Genomic DNA, 20,248 nt, shown 5'->3' on the forward strand with positions numbered 1-20,248 from the left:
TTGGAACGGCCGCGGACGGCTCCGCGGTGTTCTGATGGTATTTTAATGGTCTTTCGGCGTAGACAATGAGAATTAACAAATGAGTCGGGGGGAATGCGCTCTCCCGGGCTGACAGCGAGGCGGACCCCGTCCCCCCGCCGTTTTCCCGCGCGCGGCTCTTAATGCGAAGCTATTGTGCTAATGGAAATCAGCGCGCGCCTGGCCCGCGGTACGCAGACGGAAGGAATTCGTTCGTTCGTTCGTTCGTCAGGCGGCGGCTTCGACTCCGCAAAACAACTCGGGAGACATCTGAAAACGGATCGTCTGGCCGTCGCGGCAGATCAGGCGATGTTGTGCTTTTGTGTTTGCCTAGAAGACCCGCGCCCTCCCTTCCCCGAAACAGACGAATCGGTTCAGTGACGTATACCAGCGCTAGAGAACACGGTGTGGTATGTATGCCGGGCCGACATTTGCTTTGAATGCTCCCCCTACATCTTGTTGCAATGCCTCCATCCTTAGCTTAGCGTCACTTCAGAATAATCTTCACTTCCTGGAATTCTGTGAAACACTATGGACTGTAGTCAACTTTTTTTCTGGACTCAAATGAAAACAGTGTTCTGTATTCAACCCACATTTGTTCTTAAATTTGACTCACAATCAAATGGCAGCGTTCGATTATCTTCTTCACAATTAGTTGGGCAGTGGCATGTACAAAAATCACCTTGCCAACTGTGAAGAAACCTTCATTGAAATTTAAAGAACAAAATTTAATTATGAATCAAATGCTGAATCCATGGTTCTGAATTGTTTTCCCAGTTTGGCAAGTTCCGCAAACACAGTTTGAACTTGCCAGACCTTCTCTCTGAAGGAAAAAAGTATCATTTGTTCATTCACTTTGTGAGCCAAAGTTTCTGACAAATTGATTGAATGCAGGCCTATGAAACAGTTTCCAGTACTTCAGTCTTGATTTCCTGTGGTAAATACAACAGGAAACTAAGATGAAAGGAGTTCCTGTCCTGACACTTCAGAAGGCAACTCACTGCACACTTCACCAGAATCAATACATAGCAAAAACACGCACAGCGCACCAGTGATTTATAAATGCTTTGTAGCAAAACAGAATTGAAAGATATTTTTATGGACCGGCTTAAAGTTTATGTGTTAAGGAATCGTAGGATCAGTATTCTTGAGTCTAGACACCTCTTTTTTATGTATCGTCCACAATCAATTCACACAAGTCTTTATTCATCTAGTCAAGGATTGGCAATCAATATCCCATTTCCTTGGCTCATATTCTCCATATACGTGTTTGCTTATCTATTTACCCAACTGCCGGAAATACCCACACAATCTGCGACTGTAGAAGACCAGACTGAACCATTGATTTTAGGGCAGGAATCCACTTTGAGAGGCGGATTAAAAACCCTTCTTCACTGTAACATTTACAAGACACTCAGGCATTAATCTTCGAGAAATCATTTCTGCCAGAGCGAGGAACGGTCCTGACATTTTCAAATAGAGGAGTCGTTTTAATGAGCGTAATACCTGCAGTACACCTAGCCCATTTCTTTCCCAGGACTTTATGGTTTAAACGAATTTATGATTTAAACATGCATTTGAATATCTAATGGAAACAGTGTGGAACATTTATCCACTTCCTTTCCACACGTGAGACAGTAAAGCTACTAAAATGATTTAGAGAGATTTGCCTTAATGAAGCAAATCCACTCGAGTGTAAGGCGGTTTTAATTTAAATCTCCTTCTGCCTCTGCATGATTAATACTCATTTAGCAAGTCAATTTGAAATGAAGAAAAGGGATGCATTTCCCTGTAAGAATTAAGAGTGGTAAATTAAAAGCACAGAATGACATGCTGCTCTAATTGCATATGCCTTCTAACAAACAGTTGCTGCTGACTGAGTCCCAATCAACCAGCCCAGATCTTACCAATAAAACTAAGATATCTTGCAAAATAAAAAAAGAAGAAAAAAAAAATAAATAAAATGACCTGTTTTCCAGATGCTTTACCTTTATATACCTATTAACTGGAGTCTCTGGTTTAGCTTTCAGTCCCACACAATGAATGTAAACACGTTAGTATTACTAACACCATTGTGTGCTATCAGATGGACCTCATCGATTATATATCTTTGTGGACAACTATTTCACTCATAAGGGAACTGTATAGTACAATGTTCGTTATTAATTCAACTCTAACAGACTTCATATGAGTCCAACAGGGATTGAATTTACAACGATCAGACCACTTCATTGTCTGGCTTCAGTAATAGAACGTAGTCCTGAAATGATTCATGTCATGCGTTTTTACATTCATATTTCTTTTACTGTGGAAAAGGGGTTACAACTCATGCATGACAGTCTGTGAATAAATTCTTACGTATTCACACACCGGTATAAATGAGTTGTACAAGCAAAACAGAACGCTCATGCTCATGCTCTCCAAATCCATATACAGTGCAGGTCAAATCTGATTACTAGAAAATGGCCAATGAAACAGTTTCAATGGTTTTCATAAAGATAAACAATAATTTATTATCATTATCATTTTTCCAGTTATCACAATTACCACACAATGACCTGTCAACATCTATGTCTACTACATGTCACCTAAAAATAAGACCATCAACATTGACTTGGAACAAATACAGGATTAATTTACAGGTAGAATTTACAATATGTAGCATAAAAAAACAAAAAACAAAAAACAATTGTGAATAGTGTATGAAAGTGTTTGTGCTCCATAACAGAGCAGATGGTTATTTCCAGTAGCATTTCATTGCTCGATTGAAATATAGGCAATGTTGTACAATATCATTTTGGCCATTTTATAAAAGTAAAAAAAGAAAAAAAAAAAACTTAAGGCTGGCTATAGAGTAAAATGTAAATAACGAATGTATACAGAAGAATTTGCAATATTTTAGACAAGCTTTAAAATGCTCTGAAAAATTATATCACCTTATGGTAAATCATTCTCATACTGAGAGACTGGGATATTGTAGCCATGGAGACAAGGTTCCACAGAAATGTTTGGATAAGTTTGACTTATTCATTTGTAACTGGGTCAGTGCCATTGTTATCGCATCATTCTTTGATCCACATTTATGTGAGAATGAAATTATTTTAATTATTCCGTAAATGATTCATTATGTTCTTGGTATGCAAGTGTGCATGCAAAATAAATGAGCCATTTCCTTTCGGCAGAAAAACAACAAGAGCTTGGAACGTGGGACGCAACTTTTGAAAGCAAAATGTTCCAGTTGGGTTTTGAGGGGTTTTGACAGGTAAATTTGATGAACCACACATGGAACACTGAGACTTGAAAACTTTGAATATGATAAGGGCAGACATAACTGAGAATGCGTAATTATATAAATGACCATTTTTGAATACTGAATATGGAGATCAATGAGAATACTGCTCGCGGTCTGTTGCTGGGTCCAGAATGATCCCGGATTGATTCCTTGAATGGACGCGAGACACTGAGAGGCGAGGAAGGTGAGCACACTTTGAGTGCGGCCTCCTCCGCTGGGCTAGCACAACCCACCATCCCTGCGTCAGCGGCTAAACGGCTCTGAGACCAGAGCGGAGGCCGAGACCGAGATGCCCGGTTGAAGCCTGGAGCACACGCTACACCGTTAGCGCCAATCTGGCCTCGGAAAATAACCGTCGAGAGTTGGCCGCGAGAGCAGAACTGCCGTTGGAGAGTCCGGAAGCCAAAACGGACACTGGCTCGGCCCAAAGCAGATCTTGGAGGGTTGTCGGGAGCGCAAGAGCTGCAGTAATTGCTCTCGTAGCCACATGGAAAGAAGGGAAACGGAAAACACTCGCTGGCAGAGCCGCGCCGCGCCAGGTGTTGGGGTTTTCCGCTGGCCAACCTTAACGAGAAGCGCGGTCGGTAGCCAATGAAAACGACCGTTCGGCAAAGTAATGCCCTCGCAGCTGCGAGCAAGCTGTTTTCTGTGGATCTACAAAAAACCAGAGAGATTTTTTATGGACACGGAAGGAGGGAGCAGAAAAGATACCGGCATACATAGCATCAAGGCAAAGGACACAGGAGGAGCCAGATCGTGCAGCGTAAAAGCCATAAACCGTGTGCTTTAGGCTCAAAACGAACAGCCCAGGAACTCTCCCATTAGGCATTTCAATAGCAAGGCAACTCAAAAGAAGTACTTGAGTTTTTACCGTATAACCAAAAAAAAAAAAAAAAAAAAAAACAAACGATAAAAATTTCAATAAATTAAACAACGAAGAAGCTACTGAAGAAATCTCAATGGAAAAAAACAAACCGTTGAAGAAAATAGTTTACAAAATGTAGCTCAGGTTTATAAAGTGTGAAAAATATCATTTTTTTTCCTCTTTCGTCTACTTCTTTGTCTTTTTTTTTTTTTTCTCGTAAAAATGCCACATTGAACGAGGCAATTAAAATCGTACCACGCGGGGTAGCAGAGTGAGTCCGTGTGTCTGAGTTCGCGTCGCTCTTCTTCTCGTTTTTTTTTTTTTTTTTACACGGTGGTGACGGAGAGAAAAGCGTTGTGCACCTGCGGGTCCTCCGGAGCTCGGGCCCCGTGGGTCATCAGCTCCTGGATGGTCATCCAGTTATCCAGAATCTTCCGGTTGCGCTTCTTCATCATCTTCCTGTGGCTCAGCTCCAGGATGGAGACCTCCTTGCGGCCCCCGCTCCCGCCCCCGCCCTCGCCCCCGCTCTGCGGGCTCTCCCTCAGGCTCTCCAGCCGGCTCCGCATCATGAACTCCCTCCTGCGCCTCTGCTCCTTGGCCCGCAGGAGGTGCTGCTTGCGCTCCTCCTTGCTCCAGTAGCGGCCCATCTTCAGCTCGCTGGCGGCGTCGTCGTCCGTGGTGGTGCCGCCGCTGCGCTCCTCGCGGATCTTGAGGGCCCGCTCGCGCAGGAGCCGGTCCCGCACGGGCCGCTTGGTGATGTAGCGGGTGCCGTCGCTGCGGACCTTCACCTTCCACTCGGCCTTGGGCTCGGCGGGCCGGTGCGGCTGCAGGTCCTTGCACACGCTCAGCAGGCTCAGCTGGCTCTGGCCGTACTCCACGGCCGAGCTCTGCTGGATCAGCTGCATGTAGCTCTGGTAGTGGCGGGCGTGGGCGGGGATGCTGGGGTGGCGGTACGGGGCGCCGTGGTAGGGCGACGGGTACGGGGCCAGCTTGGAGCAGTGGAGGCGGTCGTCCTCGCCCGTCGGCGGGGTGGACGGGGGGTCCGAGCCGGCGGGGTCCCTCTCGTCCTGGGGGGAGGCGGCGGCGGCGGTTTTGGCCAGGGCGGAGCTGCGCAGGTTCTTCTGGTTGGTGAGGCGGACGATCCTCTGCAGGGAGTGGTCGGGCGAGCGCTCGATGGCGAGCGGCGTGCTCCGGCTGCTCTCCGCCGTGTTGTAGGCGCTGGAGCTGTCCTTGTCCGACCGCTCCGGGTGCTCCGTGATGTCGGCCAGCTTGGGCCCGGCGGCGCGCCGGTCCTTGCCGCCGCCGGGCCGGCGGTCGGGACTCTGGTCCTGGGCCAGGCGCAGCTGGTGGGCCTGCATGATGTTCTGGCACTCCTGCTCGATGCTCCTCAGCTCCTCGTTGAGGAGGCGCAGCTCCCTCTGGACCCCCTCCTGCACGCCCTCCTCCTGCTGGGCCAGGCTGCACTCGATGGTGCTCCGCCGGCTGTAGAACAGGTCGTACTCCCCGCTGTTCCGAATCTGGCACTTCAGCTCCAGCAGCTGCCGGAAACGTCCCTCCTCCCCCTCCCCGCCTTCCCTCTCCCCCTCCTCCTCCGCCTCCTCCTCCTCGTCTTCCTCCTTTAAGGGAGGCCGGTTGCCCCGCCCCTCAGAGTTCGCGGGCGTCCCCACCCCCCTTCCCCTCCCCCTCCGTTCCCGCAGGCACTGCGACAGCCGCCTCTGGACCCGCGCCAGGACCTCCTGCTCCGAGGTGTCGTCGTGGCGACCGCTGTCATCGGTCCGGCAAACGCCGCTGTCCTTGTCCTGGTTGTTGGAGGAGCAGGTGGCCGTGTCGGTTGTGATGTCATCCTCCTCCGGCCGCCTGGGCTGGAAGGATAAAGACATTTGAATACATCAGAGACGGCTGGCAAAAAAGAAACTACAACAGACAGAGACACGATGGGAGCAGACAGGTTCCTGATGACAGGCTGAATATAGAGAGCCAACTTTCTTCAATGAGAAATGCTCATCCAATAAAGCTGGTTTCATTTGATTTTTATGCATATTGCTCCTTTGGCTTCCTTTCAGGGTGATGTGCATTGTTTTTATTCAAATGAAATGCACCTAGGCATCTAATTAAAATCCAAAGAACAAAACAATACACAAAAAATCTTTTCCAATAAATAAGACCATTGTGGCTTTCCTCATTGTGTCTTGCAGCGTTTGTTTGTCTTTCCAACTCCAGATAAAAAGAGATGCCCGTTTATCATCATTAGGCATTCCTCTGCTCTGTGGGACAGAGTTACTGCCCTGCTCCTCCCATAAGAGAAGGCTGTAACAGGCAATGATGTCATCTCTTGTGACTATACGACATCATCTCTGAGGGTTGTAACAGGTGATGATGTCATCCTTGATGGCAATAACGCAATGGCGTCATCACTAAACGCTGTAACAGGTGATGAAATCATCTCTCTGGATTGTAACAAGGTGATGACATCATCACCGAGTGACGGTACCTAGGTAATGAGGTCATGTCTTTGGGTGGCAACAAGATTACAACGCCATCGCAGAGTGCCATAACAGGTCATGACGTCATCTCTCTGGGCCGTAACCAGATGATGGTGTAATCATCGAGCGGCGTAAGTCGGGTGAAGATGTCGCCTCTCCTGCCTCTCTCACCTGCTTGGACGTGCTGGCGACCAGCTGCGCCTCCTCCTTCCGCTGCTCCTCCAAAATCTCCATCTTCAGCTCCTCCAGCAGCTCGTTCTGCTCATCGTCCAGCCAGCCCTCGTCCAGCTGCCGGAGAGAGAGAGAGCCGATCAACTTCCAGAGCATTAACAGTCTGACGCTGCTCTCAGATTACTGCCAAATTGCTGCATATCTCAAAAGGGCAGAAACTACCCAGCAGGTGTAAACCTGGGAGTGAATAATCAAAATAATATCTTTGATAATTTGGCATCAATGTCCGACCTGAAATCTTCCAAGAGAAAAACCAAAACCATGAATTGAAAGAGCAAGCAAAAAGGGCTCTCTATGGCATTAAGAGGTTAATTCAAACAGAAAGTCCAATTGGCAATCGGATCAAACGTCCCCTCAGTCAACTGGCCCTGGGACTCAAAGAAGTAAATACTAACACAGCTAATAATGGCCAGCCACAGGACAGTGGCATAGTCATAGTTCAGAGAATCTGACCAAACACAATTATAATGAAACAAAAAGAAAAATATTTGACCTATTGGAAAGAAATGATAAAAAACCTAAAGCAAACGTTACTGCTATTTGGCCGTAAACAGCCTGTACACCGTGTATAATTACCTGAGCATGGTGACTAATAGCAAACAGAGAAAAACCTTGGCAATTTACAGACAAAGGCAGACACAGGCAGACCTGGCTGCCCAGAGAGGACAGACTGTGCTCACACTGCTGTCACACACACATGCACACACACACACACCTTCAGTATTTACATAAGGATATCCATATTGTCGAGATCAGGACACTTGCCCTTAACTTAAAAACACAGTGTTGCTTTCCTTCCTCCAGAGAAATCAGTTCAGTTCAACAGTTCCTGTTAATTAGATTTTGTTTAAAAAAAAAAAAAAAACATAAGACTTTAAACTTAAACAAATTAAAACCCAAATGTTGACTAAACTTAAATAAGGGGTGGCTGTTCCAACCCTCGCAAGTAAAACCGACAAAAGGAACTTATCTCCCCCCTCCTCGGCTGACCTTTTGAACTCCTTTCAATTATTGCACATCCCGAATCCCTTGACCAGAGGCAATCAATACCTCCATATTTAAGTTTTATTAACACGCAGATGTGTTATAATTAGAAGAGGGGTGGCGGAGGATCAGTTATTGCTCTCCGTATATATCTGGACTCCGCAGCTAGTCTCCCCCGAGCCTCGGGCTCATTCTGCATTACTGTGCCATTAGCTTTTATAGTTTACTATCAGAAGCCAATTACACTTGTGCTACATAAAAAAATAATAAAAAAACATGAAGCAGAGCTAATGCGCTGGCCCTCATTACCGCTGTGGAGAGCGCGCGTTTAGCCGAGCAACATTTACTCTTAGGAGAAAATCCCCTCTCGCTTACTGCGTACAGTGAGCCTTTTCAATTTTCAGACACGAAATGGATTATTAGTGCTGTGATGTCTTAAAAAAACAGAGAGGAGAGCGAGCGTAAGAACATAAGAATGCATAATGACGAAGCAGGCCATTCGGCCCACCTGGAACATAAGAACATAAGAATACATAATGAGGAGAACATGCCATTAGGCCATCTAGAACATAAGAACATAAGAATACATAATGATGAGAACAGGCCATTCAGCTCATGCGGAACATAAGAACATAAGAATACTTAATGAGCAGAATAGGCCATTTAGCCCATCTAGGCTTAAGATTTACATAGATAGTATTCAGGGCTTGTATTTGTCAACCGTCTCAGGTTAGGATTTTAAGGAAGAACACCAGCTGCTTGATCAGCACAACTGCTCTGAGACAAATCCAGGCCCAACACGGTGTCAGGCCTGGACCAGATATACCACGGTGGTCTCAACCCCAAATACAGGCCCGGGCAGGAGAGTACATTGTGTGATAGTGACATAATCACAGGTTTTTCTTTTTACAGCTGAGGACTCTGAACCTTTCCACCATCTTCTCACCCAAGCGTCAGACCACATTTTCACTGAAAACTTCTTGCTGAAAAACTTTATGGCACTAAATTTAGATCTGTCTGATTCTGTCAGATCTACACTAATTTCAGACATTTTATGAATTTGTGGTCAGGCAAACAAAACAAAGCATCATTTGAGGTCATTATTGACCCAAGCACAAAGAAGCAAATTAACTATTTCAGCTGAGTGGCAGACCATACTTTTGTATCACAAACTTTTACATGTGTAGTCAGTCAAAAACACAGACATCATTCGTTGTTACTATTGAAACAAGACAACAGTGAAAATAACTTTTCTTGGTGTGGCAGCCACAAGGTTAAAGTAAAATAATGTAAAGGAAGCTGTGTAAGCTGGTGAGTAATGGCGGATAAGATAGTGAGGAGTGTTGGGTAAGCTGGTGTAGGGTGTTGGGTAAGCTGGTGTGGGGTGAGGAGTGCTGGGTAAGCTGGTGAGGGGTGTTCAGTAAAGGAAGCCGGTGAGGGTGTTGAGTAAGTTGGTGAGGAGTGTTGGGTAAGCTAGTCAGGGATGCTGGGTACACAATGTTGCTCCGGCCAGCCTCCTCACCTGCATCTCGGGCCTGGCGACCAGGAGCACCACGTTCCCGCAGACTTCACTCGACAGCATGGTCACGGCCTCCTCTCGATCCTGCACGTCCTGCCCGTTAATCTGACACACAAACACAGGAGGACGGGTGTGAAATGGAGGAGAGAGGAGGGGCGGGTAGGTCTTCTGTGGACCATCGCTTCTCCCCTCTCTGAACACAACCACCAGCAAGGACAGCCTCACTAGGCAAGATTTCCATCTCATTGAGAATTCCCGCTCAAATAAATGAATGAATCTTTTTTTCATGAGTCAGCAGCCAAACAGAGAGATGTGTGGTGTGATATGAACCTCCTTCAGAGGCCGGCACCGATGCTCGATCACACTTTCAGCTCCTATGTGAATTACACACTGATAACAGGAGGTATATGTTTTACACAGAGCGCACTGAATGTCAGGAGCAGCCTTCAACATTCTAAAGACGAACTATGGTATCGGACGTCAGCTCATTTTTGCTTTACCCTGTAAATCGGCAACTAATTTAGACCCAGGAAACCAGGTGAGTTAACTGTATAATTAACACCTTTAATTGATCAATTAAGAGCTAATTAAGAGCGGGTTTCAGCAAATCCCGCAGTTCTCCAGGACCAGGGCTGGCAGGTAAACAGACAAGCGTAGAGGGGCCGAACAGGCCGTTCTCATGGGAACGGGGGGGTTGGTTGGTTGGCTGGGGGGGAGGTGGGGGGTGGCGGGGGAAGCTGATTGGCTGAGGGGGACCCGCGGACTGCGGCGCCGGCGGGCGGGCGGGCAGGGTCCGTGTTCATAAAAGCATCCTCGCAACATACATCTGGCGACACAATTAACTGGCCGCTGACAGCTGGCGTTCATCTTTCCGTGTGGAGAGTAATGGAACTGTCAGGAGCAGATAATAGCTTCTGCTGGAGAGCCGGCGCTGGGGAACCTTCTAGCTCCGGACTCAGCGAGACGCCGCGCCCCCCCCCCCCCCCGCCCCCTTACACCCATCACCCCACCATCACCCCCCCGCCAGACAATTAGAGCAAAGACCCTGGATTATCTCTCATCAAGAAGAGCTTACAGGCCAGAGCCCCACGCCCCCTTTCCTTTCAGCTACCTCAGGCTAATTTCGGGGGTTACCTCCCCTCCCTCGCCACCCCCCAACCACAACCCTGAATCTTCTACACAGAAAAATGGTATTCTGATCCCCTTGGGGGGTGGGCTGGCGGGGGAGGTGTCTGCCATAAGGAGCTGTGCACAGGTTACAGTGCTTGGAGACATATCCTTTGCCCCAAGGGGAGCTTCATGCACAATGATACCAAAAATACACCGGTAAGAGCAGACCACAGAACTGTCCCCCCCCTCCCCACTTCCCAAGAGCAGCATAATGCTGATGCTGTGAGTAAAATACCTAGGGGGGGGGGTGCGGGGCAGGAGGGAGAGAGAGAGGTAGAGAGGAAAACAGAGAAAGAGAAAACGAGAGTAGAGTGAGCTTGGGAGGGGGAGGGAGAGAGAGAAAGGGGAGAGAGATGGAGGGAAATATAGAGAGAGGGAGAGAGAGAAAGAGAGAGATAAGAAAAAAGAAAATGAAGTAGAGTGGGGAGGGTGAGAGGGATTGAGAAAAAAGGTAGGGAGAGAGAGAAGGTGAGAGAGAGAGAGATAGAGAATGAGAGAGAGTGAGCTTAGGAGGGAGAGAGAGAATGGGGAAAGAAGTAAAGAAAGAGAGGAGAAAGAAAAGGAGAGAGATGGGGAGGGGGATAGAGAAAGAGCGAGAGGGGGAGAAAGACTGGGAAGAGGGGTGTTTTTTCTTTTTTTCTCTGCCAGCTCTCAAACCAAGGTTTTTTTTCTTCTTCTTTCTCCTTATTCAGTAAGTGGCCATTAAAAATGTATGCTGTTCAGCAGCTGGGGGGCAATGCGGATGAACGCCTGTGGGTTTCAGGCTTCCTGTGCGGCCCTGAACACCCGGTGTGAAAAGGGTACCTGTAGTATACGGTCCCCTTCTCGGATCCGTCCATCTCTGGCCGCAATGCTGTTCGGCCCAACCTGGGGAGCGAGAGGGAAAAATGTCTGACTGCCGCTGGGAAAAACGCACACGTCCAAAAGTCAGCACTGGTGCTTTCTGGGTAATGTAGTTCCACACAAAATAAGCTCATATTCATCATGCAGCTTAATGCTCCCACAGTAAAATCACTGGTACCACAAGAACCAATATTTTGACCAGTGCTTGTGTTAACTTTTGAAAAGTGTCATGAGTCATAGGTCTGCTGAGCTTCTTTCTAGTACAACATCATTCATAAATAATCATCCTGACTGTGATTTCACACAACCCATGGCAGATTCAAGCTCTTCTTGACAGATTGTCTGATTGAGGCCTGCAGTACACACATCCAGAAGTCACACTGGCTTTCGTTAATTCCCGTTTTCCTGCACAAAGACCTTCGTCCAAGCTTCTGCAATGTTTTTCGCAAACAATCCTCCAAACAGTAATGGCACATAACTCATGTCAGCTTCCACAAGTTCTTGCCTCAGCAGGGGGGTAATTTAGGTACTGCCAACCCACATAATGACTAGGGGCCCAATCAGATGAACTGATTTTTTAAAAATGATCTTCAAAAGCGCTCGCAGTGTATCACGTGAAAATAATGACACGACTGAGACATTTACTTCCACTCAGCCAGTTAATGACTTAAACGGCGAGGGGACCGGACGCTCTCTGAGATGATTACACATCTCCGGACCGGTTCGACATATAAAAATGGCCGCCGTAGCCCCTCTCTCCGGCTTAACGAGACGGAACGAAGGGGCGGTCCCGCCTTGCGGCCGCCGTTCGATCGTTGTCCGCGGCCATCGGTTTCCCTCGGTCAGACTGCCCCCGAGTTGCCGGAACCTCAGGAGATTTTCCCGCAGCTCTGCGTTTCTTCCTCCTCTGCTCAGTGCGGTTAGCGCGTCTCCCCCGCTCTCATTAAAACGTGATACACTGCCAGCGTGCCGGATCAGATCACAGGAGCTGCCTGTGAACGCCGTCACTCCCTCACCACAGTCAGCGCTCTCTGAAGGGAACTTTATCGCCCGTTAACTGACGGCGCTGAACACAGCAATGGAACACGCCCTGCAGGCCAGGCTGAAGGCTTTGGGAATCGGGCGGAATGTTTGGACGTTCTATCTGTGGGGCCGGCGATCGAGTATGTGGATCGGCGTTTGAGCGTGCTCGCTGATGCATCTTTCCCTTTAAATTCTGTGAAAATGTATCCGCTCTCATTGATATTCATGAACGAGATCTAAAAAGCCAGGCATGAAATAATTAGCAGCCTTGTCCAAAAAACGTGCTGAAATGCTGGTGTATGCCCATTTAATGCAGAAGCCTTACTGGCACTGCACATAGCCCTCTTATTCCTATTCTTAAAGCACTACACTTTATATAATGGCTATATAACATTGTTATAAGCATTCAATAACACTGTCATAACACTGTCATTACACTGTAGTAAGCCATATCACTATTATAAGCATGCCATAATACTGTAATAAACCTGACATAACTTATTTTATAACCGTTCATGACAGCATATTGCAGCTTACGACAAATGACATAGCACTGTTCTGCGCCTCTTCTTTAGAATGTAATTCCAAGCTTTGTCAGAGATACAGCCGTAAATGGCCACTGTAAACCAGGTCTTTAAGAAGTACCGGTTTCCATGTTCCTGTTCGTCTTAGTTTGGCCTTTTAGCAGAATTTGATTTTAATTTGAATTTTGTTATTGTTGCAAAGAACCCTGGGATGCAACAGTATGTGTGGGCTTGTTGTGCTGCATGTCAAAAAGTGAATTCCATACAAAACACATAATATCTAGTGCGTTTTATACATCATTGGTATTCCTTTCGCATTCTGCGGGGAATAGCTTGTGGGTTTTAATTAACATAAAATGCACTTCAAAGTTGGGCAGAATTGCTAACGAGAATTTCAGCACGTGGACAACAAGTGGCCAGACGGCATTCTCTAAGGCCTAAACTAGATGGTCCAGCGTGCTGAAAACGACAGAAGCTTTGTTCTGAAAAAGAAAAAGAAAAAACTGAGGCGTGTTCGCAAATTCCAATCTGCCGTAAAAGGAACTACAGATTTTTTCATTATGTTGCCGCGGGAGAAAATGATCGCTACACAGTCTCACGCACAACGTATTTATTGTGTTCATTTCTGTATTTATGGATTCGTAAACATATCATTCTTATCCCGTGTATTCCACTTTTGCCGTTGCAAAATGTTTTCCTCATAAAAATCAGACAGATATCTCCTCATACAGATATAAGCCGCAACAGTGCAACAGAAAACACAATGGAAATGCATTAAATGTCACAAGTGATAAGAGAAATGTGTTCCCCATTAATAATGTATATAAAAAGATAAACATTTCATATTTCTGGAATCCCCAGTGTGGTGTGTATATACAATAAGCTTCAGTAATTCTCTGTCGGATCCAATATTATTCCACTCATAAGGAATGATTGCTTGTTCTACTTCAAGCTCAGGATCAAGAGAAAAATTCATTTTCAAAACAACCTCAAAAAGCAACAATACAAATATAAATTCCAAGCTGGTATAAAAAAAGAAAATAAATAAAATTAAATTGTAAACACACATACATTTTTAATGAGAAAAATTTGCATTTGTTTTTATCAGCAATTTTGTTTCATCAACCAAGTAGCACCCAGTGCATTGTTTGTTTCAGAAGCTTGATATGAATCGGAGAATTGTTGTTAGGATGTAGTTGGAAATCATTTGTCTCGATGGCTCTCTTCAGTGAGGGGTTTTCAAATGTGGTCTCGGGTAAAGGCAGTGCACGCTGGTTTTCCAACCACATTTGCGACCTCTGAATTATAATGAGCTGCTAATTGTTCTTAATTAATTAGATACTGTCAAATGAAGGAGTTACCCTCTTAAGGCCATTATGTCAGAAATAGCTTCACATGCCACGAAGAATAACGAGCCCATGCTGACATCCTTTTTTAAGAAGTCATATCAAACTAAAACTTATAACTTCCAATACGCTGAATGTTTCCCTTAGAAAGGGTTTACGTTCTTAGTTAATTAAATTATAGACTGGCAGATGAAATCATTGGGAGTATAATTGCTTAAAGTCTGGACACCTAGTCACTGAAACTAAGCCATGTGTGGAAAATCAAGTGTTCGTGGCAAAGAGTCAGACACCCGCTGTGCTAATAAGATTAAGGAAGAAATGATGAAACTTTTAACATTTTCAACAACCATTATTCATCAAGAGACTGGTTGCAACAAAAAAAACCAGTAGAGTGGACCCCAGCACAGCGTCTGAGAAACTCACATAATTGGGACCCCAGGATAGAGTCTGAGAACCCCACATAAGGAGGACCCCAGGATACAGTCTGAGAAGTCTTGCTTTTACATTGTTCTTTGTTTTCTTGTCTGAAATGTCCACACTTCCTTACATGTGTTACATTTGACACTGGTATGAACAGATGTCCCGACCTTAATCACTTAATCCGCCAATAATTGGAGTTGCCACAAAGGTAATACATAAGAGTGAAATTTGGGGAAATTTGATATTAGTTTAAGCCATTTTAGTTTCCAAGTTCTATGCATGTTCATATTGCAAACTAAATTTTACACAGTACCTGTCAAGTGTAATATGCACAAAAAAAACGAATATGAATGAGCACTTTGAGGAACTAACACACTGTCTGGCTGATACTGGTCTGTCACACTGGGTATGTCATGGAGTTAAAACTTTGGCATGACAGGGTTTCCATGAGAAACCCACTCTTACGAAACTTTGATAGTCTTTGGCGTACGGCTGAGGAAATGGGAAAACGTGCCATTTTACACTCCGTAGGAGGCGAGGAGGGTGTCAGTCTGACCTAATTAAAAAAGGACAATTAAAATGTAAAAAGGGGAGGGACGGATTTACAGTCTCCGCTTCCCCCTCTCTGAGTTTGGCTTGTTCCAAAAAGCTGTTTACACGGAAAGGCCCAAATCCCTTCCAGCCCGCGACTGTGCCGCTGTGGATGGCTAAGCCTCTCCTATGAAAAGGCATTCATTACAAAGGACAACGGGAACAATAAATGTTAATTTTCAAGACCGATGTTATTACGGCGCTGTGGAAATTCGTTACCGGCTTTTAGATTGATTTTGGCATTGATTTTTATTTGCTTGCTTGGCCAGTGAAAGGTTTGCCGATACTAAAGCTTTACACAGTGTTCATTATGTATGATCACGTAATGCGTTGTGTATTAAATGTTATGCCGCGTCTGTAGCATATTTCAACGCTTTGGCATGGACTTAATCGCCATAATTAAACTCGGACTCACAGTTAAATACAAAAGCAAGTTTCTTTCTGTTGCTGAATAAAAAGGAAAACTAACAAACGCATTAATTAGGAAAAATGTTGATCAAATTCAGGTTGAAGTAAAGGGCAAATGTAGATGAATACAGGCCAAGGGTGAGGAAGAATGCCTGAAGACTAATATAGTATTTAGTATATTTTTAAAAATATAAATATAATTGCTGATTGACAGTTAGACAGGACAGTGGGCAGAATTTTTGTATTCCTGATGCAAACTAGACGGATTTCAGATTTCCGGAATGTTCCCCATTCCCTGAGCGGTTCTCACCTTGCTGACGTAGATGGCGATGTCCTCCTCATCGTCGGTCCGATAGCAGAGAGTCAGGCCCAGCTTCTCCTGACTGTTGAGTCGGCATAGCTCCACTTCCTGCAAAACCACAGGGATGCGTTTAATGCCACGCTGGACTCAACCGAAGCTGAAATCTGATACTGGCTGGGAATCAGACACATGCTATTGGCTGGTATTGATAACAGCGAATTGTTCTGCATGAAACTGAAACCACCATTTGATTTTAATATTCTTCGTAGGAGAGGTTTACCTTTTCAATACAATGTTTTCTTTCCTTCCATTTTTTCAAATGGCTACGCAGTAGTACAGGAAAGCCAGTGACTATTTTACATCCTACAGACCACAAAGCACAACTGGAGAGCCACTATTTCACACCCAACAGGCCACACACAGTACTTTAGAAGAGCAGGGACTATTTTATACCCTGCCACGCATACACGTTAAAATGTCCAGTGTCAATTTATATCCAATAGGGACCAAATGTAGTCTGTGAGAGTTGATTTAACACTGAACATTTCGCTATGCAGTACTACAGGAGAGCCAGTGACTATTCTACACCCTACAGGCCACACACACAACTACAAGAAGAGTGTTTGAGTGAGTCAACGAAGAGGTGAATCTCTTGCTGATATTAGTGGGCTGCCATGACCACTGGATGTGTCACTAGAAGGAGCTCACATAGTATTAACCTGAGGAAACTTAGCTAGCATAAACCCACCTTATCCCTGATGGAAAAACTGCAACTGCATTGTGTATCTCTGGACTCTTGATCACAGTCAGCTGCATAGCCAACACCGCCAACAGTTAATAACCCCTCCCACTCCACCTCAGCTGATATGTACTGAGACCTCTGGCGCAAAATGGCTGCCGTGCACCACCCAGGTGGGGGCTACATATTGGTGCTGGCTAAGCAGAAATCCCACACCCCTTCTCCTGGCCCTGCTTCACTGTAAATTGCTTCTTAATTGTGAATACAAACCACTTTGAGTATTATTCTCTTTGAGCCCATTTGAGCCAGTTGGGAGCCCAAAATAGGTGAGCATTTTTGGACCAGAAGCATTTGGGCAGCAATCACACACCTGAGGTCCCGCTTAGAAACCCATTACAGGTTCTCCAGTGCAGAACCCGATGATTGTTATTTAGTACACCAGAGCAACTGCCTCCGCATCAATGTTTATTTTCAAAATAAGCCCTTATTTATGCTAATCTTCTCTCATTTATTCTGCTCTATGGTATACGCTTGTTGTACTTGCCGCCACAAAGAAAAGTTGCTACGGAAATGAAATATTCATCGCTCTCTCCTCAGAGGGCTCGAGTCCCTCCGAGCTTTGGTAGGAATTCAAATTTTTTATCGCTCGGTTGTCCTCCAACTTTCCGAGCCCCCTTCCAACACAAAACACCCGGAGGAATAGCTTGATAATTCTGCTTCTAAATCGCTCCGTGGACTAATTTCATGAGCTCCAAAAAACACAAGCAAAATCGGAATATCATTACGCCAGAAAATGAGCCACCATTACTGTGGTAATGCTTTTTTTTGTTGTTTTTTAATCTAGGCTGCCCATTCTAACAGATTAATTCACGGCCATATTTGGGTCTAATAAAGTCTGCATTCACAGAGATAATGTGACTGCCTTCAAGTGACATATTTGTCATGATTTTCCTGTGCAAAGAAGATCACCAGAACTGTACTAGTGATTAACTTAAAGAATACAGGCTGGATTGATGCTGTACGCGTCTCATTCATTACCACCGAGCAGTCATTTGCGCTAGATTAAACAGTGCACATTGTACCATATTAACATCCCAGAAAAATAAAAATCTTTGTTTCAGAAACAAAATGGCAGACAGTATGGGGGTGGGATGATAATAGAGGAGTTGGAAAATTGATATTTCACCTCACCGATCTTAAGCCCTGCCCATTATGGTTTGTAGCTTTGGAGAATAACACAATGCAGTCCAACCTTCCAGGCCTGACTGAAGCCAGCAGGCCTCAAGTGAAGGAATCGGAAAGTTCAGCTCAGGGGAAGAGCAGGTGAGGGTCTACATAGTGTGTAAGGTGGGGTGGGGCAGGACGGGGTGGGGGGAAAAATGGGGTTTGGCACGTTGAGAAATTCATTTCCCCTGACAGCTGGAGGTTTGCCGGCTACAAGTGCCAAGCTTGTCAGCACTTTGGATGAAAGAATCGCAGATGGGGGTAGTAGTGGGGGGGGATGGGGGTGGGGTGGTAGCAGTGAGACACCTGATGTCTCCCCTCCTGCTGAGCCCCTTGCCCCCCCCCTCTCCTCCCTCCTCCCTCCCGTCGGGACCCCCGTTCCTCCTCCCCATCGCCACGGTGACAGATCGTCAGGGGGTCGTCGGACCGATTCCTGTGCCACTAATTACACCCAGTCTCTACTGTACCCAAACGGCACAGGCAGGAAAGGAAGTCTGTCGCATTCCTTTATCTCTCTTTTTCTCCTTCCCTCCCGCTCAGTAGCTTTAATCACTGTCTCTTTCACCATCACTTTCCCCCTTTCTCCCTCTCACTCCCCTTCTCCACCTCACTTCCTCTCCAATCACTCCCGCCCTCCCTCTCACTGTGTCTCTCTACCCCTTTCTCTTTCTCTATCTCTCTCAACACCCCCTCCACTCTTTCTCCAAACACAGCAGTTCTGGTGCCTCCTAAGATCTCTAATTGCATGTTTCCAAGTCGATCCAGCATGCTTTGCGTTCTGGGTATGAAAGTACTATTTTCTCCCCTGAACAAACACAATTGGGAAAAATTACTGACACAAGACTGTGAACAAATGTTGACTGGATCCTAGTCCAATGTTAACAAATGTATCCATCATTTACACCATCACTGATACAGCCCAATCTTCAATTGTGAAAATGACCATGGATGAATGTTGCATAGTTCACAAAATGGCGTCAGAATGGTATCAGTTCAAAAAATATATTGAAATGTCCTTTACCATAGTGAAATTTTTCCCTTTTGCGGTTCGGCAGTTTGGACAAACAATTGTTACGGCAGCATCTGTTGACGTCTGACGAACTGGATAGAGAAAGATGCGGACTTCCAAATTATTTTTGGCTTCATTTGTTATTTTTGCTTTATTTGCTTAATTTTCCCCCTGAAAACCTGCATGAACTGACAGTCGTCAACAACGACGCGCGGGTCGCCATAGGAGACCGTCGTTGCTTGCGCCAGCCGAAGTCCCACAGTGGAAGGTGAGCCCGTATTCATCACAGTTCTCAGCTGAGTATCACCAGCCACTAGTCTGATATAGTTAAGTGTGAATCGTAACTCCCAGGCATTACGAGTTTAGGGCACAACCTTAAAAGTCAATTTTCTGTGTTGCTACGGGGCAGGCAAGTGCACCTCCGACACGATTACACATTTTTGTCAGTTTGCTAATTGGACATGAACAGCCATCAGGACTCGTGAGCCTCAAAGCCTGCCACGGTAAAACAACACCTCATTTTAATAATTATCTGCAGTAACGAGGACGTACGGTATAGTCAAATAAATGCAAAGTGTCCAGGCATAAGTGAGAGAGGTATTAGATTCAGAGAGAATACAGAACAAATCAAAAAGATCAACTGAAGTATTCCACTATGAGAAGAAAAAAAAAGAAAACATGTCTCATATTTACAGCTCCTGAGTCTGTGTATCACCTTTCATTTTTTGCAGAGATTCAGCTGAAATTATTCCTGCATGCTGTGGAAGAGGACACCTGCAGTTGAGCTGATAAATAAAGAATGCAAGAACCCACACACACACACACACACACACACACACACACACATATATATATATACATTATATATATATATATGTATATACACACACACGCATACAGTATATATATATACGCACACACACACGCACACACACACAGATACAGTAGAAGTGATGAGAGTAGACAGGGTAAATAAATAAATAAATAAAATAAAAAGGCTTCCAAAAATAGGCCATTGCGCTGAACACAATGACACAATTCACATGAAGTCCCTGCATGAAGCCTATTCAATTGGCAGCTCGGCTGCCAGATGCGGAATGCCACAGACAACACTCCGGGCCCTTTGACAGCCAAGAAGAAAGAAGAGGTGTTACTCAGATGCCTTAAAAGATACAGAATGCCCCTGTACAGTGGCATACAGCATACAGCATCTCTCACTACCGACAGAAAAATAAGTCATTACATACAGTATGCATAT

General features: G+C 45.5%; 1 protein-coding gene across 2 annotated transcripts in view; it reads right to left on the reverse strand.

Annotated features, from left to right (window-relative positions):
• Positions 1–2,502: 2,502 nt before the first annotated feature.
• Positions 2,503–20,248, reverse strand: part of LOC135259884 (PDZ domain-containing RING finger protein 4-like) — a 135,309-nt gene continuing 117,563 nt past the window's right edge. For both annotated transcript variants that reach the window (XM_064344777.1, XM_064344778.1), the window contains 5 exons: positions 16,028–16,126; positions 11,367–11,429; positions 9,396–9,497; positions 6,830–6,946; positions 2,503–6,037 (listed from right to left, as the gene is read on the reverse strand). In XM_064344777.1, coding sequence (XP_064200847.1) covers positions 4,502–6,037; positions 6,830–6,946; positions 9,396–9,497; positions 11,367–11,429; positions 16,028–16,126 — 1,917 coding nt within the window. In that variant the 3' untranslated portion in view covers positions 2,503–4,501. The remainder of the gene's footprint in view (positions 6,038–6,829; positions 6,947–9,395; positions 9,498–11,366; positions 11,430–16,027; positions 16,127–20,248) is intronic.

The sequence above is a fragment of the Anguilla rostrata genome, chromosome 7 (assembly GCF_018555375.3).
Source record: "Anguilla rostrata isolate EN2019 chromosome 7, ASM1855537v3, whole genome shotgun sequence".
Classification (NCBI taxonomy): domain Eukaryota; kingdom Metazoa; phylum Chordata; class Actinopteri; order Anguilliformes; family Anguillidae; genus Anguilla; species Anguilla rostrata.